General features: G+C 53.4%; 1 protein-coding gene across 1 annotated transcript in view; it reads left to right on the top strand.

Annotated features, from left to right (window-relative positions):
• VAX2 (ventral anterior homeobox 2) overlaps positions 1-1,507 on the top strand; it is a 31,652-nt gene extending 30,145 nt beyond the window's left edge. The window contains exon 3 of the mRNA XM_012475666.2: positions 726-1,507. Within this exon, the coding sequence (XP_012331089.2) occupies positions 726-1,163 (438 nt within the window). The 3' untranslated portion in view covers positions 1,164-1,507. The remainder of the gene's footprint in view (positions 1-725) is intronic.
• Positions 1,508-3,980: the final 2,473 nt, after the last annotated feature.

Genomic DNA, 3,980 nt, shown 5'->3' on the forward strand with positions numbered 1-3,980 from the left:
GCAGAGAGACCTTTAGAGCACTGATTTCTCCACCTTGGAATCACCTGGTGAGCTTTAAAAACTACTGGAGTCCTGGGTCCCAGGTTCTCCCATTCTGTTTATTGGTCCAAGGTGAGGAGTGAGTTAGGGGCTTAAAGCTCCCCAGGTGGTTCTCATGGGCAGCCAGGGTGGAGAGGCACTGCTGTAGAGACAGTGCCATAGTCCCGGTCAGAGAGAACAAGGGGAGAGAGGACGGTTTGCTCTAGGGAGCGGGGAGAGGGGCTCCTGCGTGGGTGAGCGGAGTGGCTATGATGGAAAAGGAGGGGTGGAAAGCCTCTGTTTGGAGGACAGAGCTGCACATGTGGGGTCTGGGGTGTTTACTGAGATATCCATGGGGAGATGCATAGCAGACAGGTAGATACATGGCCTGGATCTCAGTTCAGAGCCCTGGGCCTGAGGTAGAGTGGGAATTACCAGCACATAAATGGCAGCTGAGGCTGTGAACTTGACTTTGAGCCAAGAGGAGAAAGGGTCCCTAATCAGTTGGCCTAGAGCAGGCTGGTTGTGGGGAGACCTTAACAACAATCTGCTCTTCTTTCCCTCTCGCTCCACCCTCACACCCCACCCCCACCCCCACCCACCACCTGCCCAACCCACGCCCTTCCTCTCCTTTCCTCCTCCCACCTGCCCCCACTTTGCTTTGCCTGTCCCATCTCCCTCCTTGACACCCCTTCCCCTACCCCAAGGTGAAGGTCTGGTTCCAGAACCGCCGCACCAAGCAGAAGAAAGACCAGAGCAGAGACCTGGAGAAGCGGGCGTCCTCGTCAGCCTCCGAGGCCTTTGCCACCTCCAACATTCTGCGGCTGCTGGAGCAGGGCCGGCTGCTCTCTGTGACCAGGGCCCCCAGCCTCCTGGCGCTGACCCCTGGCCTGCCAGGCCTACCTGCCAGCCACAGGGGCACCTCCTTGGGTGACCCCAGGAACTCCTCCCCTCGCCTCAACCCGCTGCCCTCGGCCTCGGCATCCCCCCCGCTGCCGCCCCCTCTGCCAGCTGTCTGCTTTTCCTCGGCCCGGCTCCTGGACCTGCCTGCCGGCTACGAACTGGGCTCCTCAGCCTTCGAGCCATACAGCTGGCTAGAACGGAAAGTGGGCAGCACCAGTAGTGGCAAGAAAGCTAACACTTAAGACTCCCACCCTGTGACACTGAGTCCCAAGCACAGCACCTCCCCAGCCTCCTGTGCCCCAGCGGACTGCACTGAGCAGGCCCGGAGAGGAGGGGCGGCAGCCACACACTCCTCCCCACCTGCCCCCCAACTCAGAGACTCGCGACCAAATGGCCTTGGTCCCACAGCTTGTGTGTGTGAGTGCAGTGTGCGTGTGTGTGTCTCTCACTGAAATAAAAGGAAAACAATGACAAGAAGGGAAACAGTCCCCACAGCACAACTACTTGCCCCTCAATCCCTTTTATCCCTCTTGTCACTGGAAGGGAGAATGGGCTTAGAGTCAGAGGGGCCTCAGATGGGAGGGGCAGGGGCAGGAGACTCACATGCGTGGGTCAGCAGGCACCTGACTCCCACTCAGTAGGGGCCCATGGCACCAGCACGAAATTTTTGGTTAAATATTGCCCTTTACAAGCTTCTCTTTCAAGCATCAAAGTACTTGAGAGAGGGAAACATTGTCATCTTGAAGCAGGTGAATGATGAAAGGTGAGACCAGGTCGAGAGAGAGGGAGAGAGGGTATCAAAGGTAAACCCAAGCAAGAGTCCAAATGTTCAGAGAGGGCCTACCTATCACAAACTGCAACATGAAACCCTTTTGTATATACATACACACAGCCTGGCCAACATGGTGAAACCCCATCTCTACTAAAAATGCAAAAATTAGCTGGGTGTGGTGGCAGGCATCTGTAATCTCAGCTACTCAGGAGACTGAGGTAGGAATCACTTGAACCCAGGAGGTGGAGGCTGCAGTGAGCCAAGATCGTGCCTCTGCGCTCCAGCCTGGGCGACAGAGGGAGACTCCGTCTCAAAATACGTAATTTTTTTTTATTGCTCAAACAATATGAAATTTTTTAAAGTTAAATAAAAAAATCTTGCTTAAGACTCTTTTATTCAACTTTTTGTTTTGTTTTGCTTCTTTGTTTTTTTTGAGACAGAGTCTCGCTCTTTCGCCAGGCACCAGGCTGGAGTGCAATGGCGCGATCTCAGCTCACTGCAACCTCCACCTTCCAGCTTCAAGCAGTTCTCCTGCCTCAGCCTCCTGAGTAGCTGGGACTACAGGCATGCACCACCATGCCCAGCTAATTTTTGTATTTTAGTGTAGGCAGGGTTTCACTATGTTGGCCAGGATGGTCTCAATCTCTTGACCTCGTGATCCACCCACCTTGGACTCCCAAAGTGCTGGCATTACAGGCGTGAGCCACTGCGCCTGGCCTTATTCAACTTTTTATTTTGCACTAATTGTAGATTTATAGTATGAGATAGATAGGTCTCATCTTACCTAACTATAGCACAATATCAAAACCAGGAAATTGACATTGGTACCATGTATGTGCATAGTACCATGTCATTTTATAGATTCTTGGACTCACCACTGCAATCCCGATACAGACCTGTCCCATCACCACAAAGATCTTCCTCATGATGCCCACAGCCACCCCCGCCCTCCACAGGAGAGTTCCTTGAAAGGATGAGCATTACGAGACAGGAACCAAAGACCTGAAATGGGTCTTCAGGCGGGAGGTTACAGGGTGAGATTTTGACTCTGTGAACGGAAATAACAAGCATAGTTTCCTCCAGTCTGCTCAAGAAACATAGTAGCTGCTGCTTTGGCTTCAAATTGGCTGCCCTGAGTCACCTGAATCAGGTGCTTGGGAACGGTAAGCCCTAGACAAATGCACTTCCGCCCTTCCCTCTGCTCAGTGGTATGGTTTGGGAGGAGCTTAGAAATGCAGGTAATCCGTAGTCTAGAATGAGGCATGGGGGTGATGGGAAGACCTCGGGTTGGGCAGGTCCAGCTACCACCCAGGGTCCACCGTGCCTTGCCCAGCGGACCCGTACCACACTCCACTTGCCAGGAGAAAGCATGACTCTTTTGGTTTCGTGACACGAAGAGAGTTCCTGTGAAGCAGAGGTGAGATCCTCGGTGGCACCCAGGCCAGGCTGTGCACAAAGCTTCATCGATAACTCCAAGTATTTAGTTATACAATACAGGGACCTCCATTTTACTTTCTGCCCTGGGCTGGAAAGGTCAGGGCAGTCTTGCTGTATAGAACCCAGAGGTGAATGTGAGGTAAGAAGTGGTTCTACGATCAGATGCAGAAAGACTAGCCCTCGTTCTCAATAACTCTCAACAGTATGAGACAGGCTTCCAGAGACCCAGGTCTGTGGGTGGAGACAGAGGCCTAGTTTTTGGGGCTCACAGCCCAGTGGCAGGGACAAGAGAGGGCTCTCCTAAAGGGCATGACACAGGAAAGAGACTAGACGTATAGTGAATCTAGTGTGCTGGAGAATCCAGAAAAGGCTTCCTGTAGGAGGTGGCACTGAAGCTGACCAGGAAATAATTCTCTACAGACGTTCAAAAAGATGACAATGGAATTGTGGGGGGTAAGAAGTATCCAGGTATAGCCAGGGCAAGGAGTGAACGGTGAGATCAGGTTGTGAGAACAGTGAAGAGAGGGCAGGCTGCCAGAAGTTGGGTGTGGAGAGACCGGGAAGAGCCATGGTGAGGGGTGGGTGTGGGAATGTTGACAGCACCTGAAGATCTAGGGGGAGGAATTGAATTCACACAGTTTGGGGTTGCCGCCTAGCACCGAAGCAGGAAAAAGCCAGCCCTCCCCTCTGCCCTTCTCCCTCCATATCCTCTGGGGCCCCTCCCAGACCTGCTTGCACAGCTCGGTGTGGTTTGGTGAAGGCTTGGGAGCCAGAGCCCCAGGCTTCCTTGTTTACTGTCAACCTAGGGGAGGAGGGGAGGGAGGGGAAGGGGAGAGGGGAGGAGTGGCCG

Source organism: Aotus nancymaae, unplaced genomic scaffold, assembly GCF_030222135.1.
Source record: "Aotus nancymaae isolate 86718 unplaced genomic scaffold, 86718_ANA_hifiasm-v0.15.2.pri h1tg000057l, whole genome shotgun sequence".
NCBI lineage: Eukaryota > Metazoa > Chordata > Mammalia > Primates > Aotidae > Aotus > Aotus nancymaae.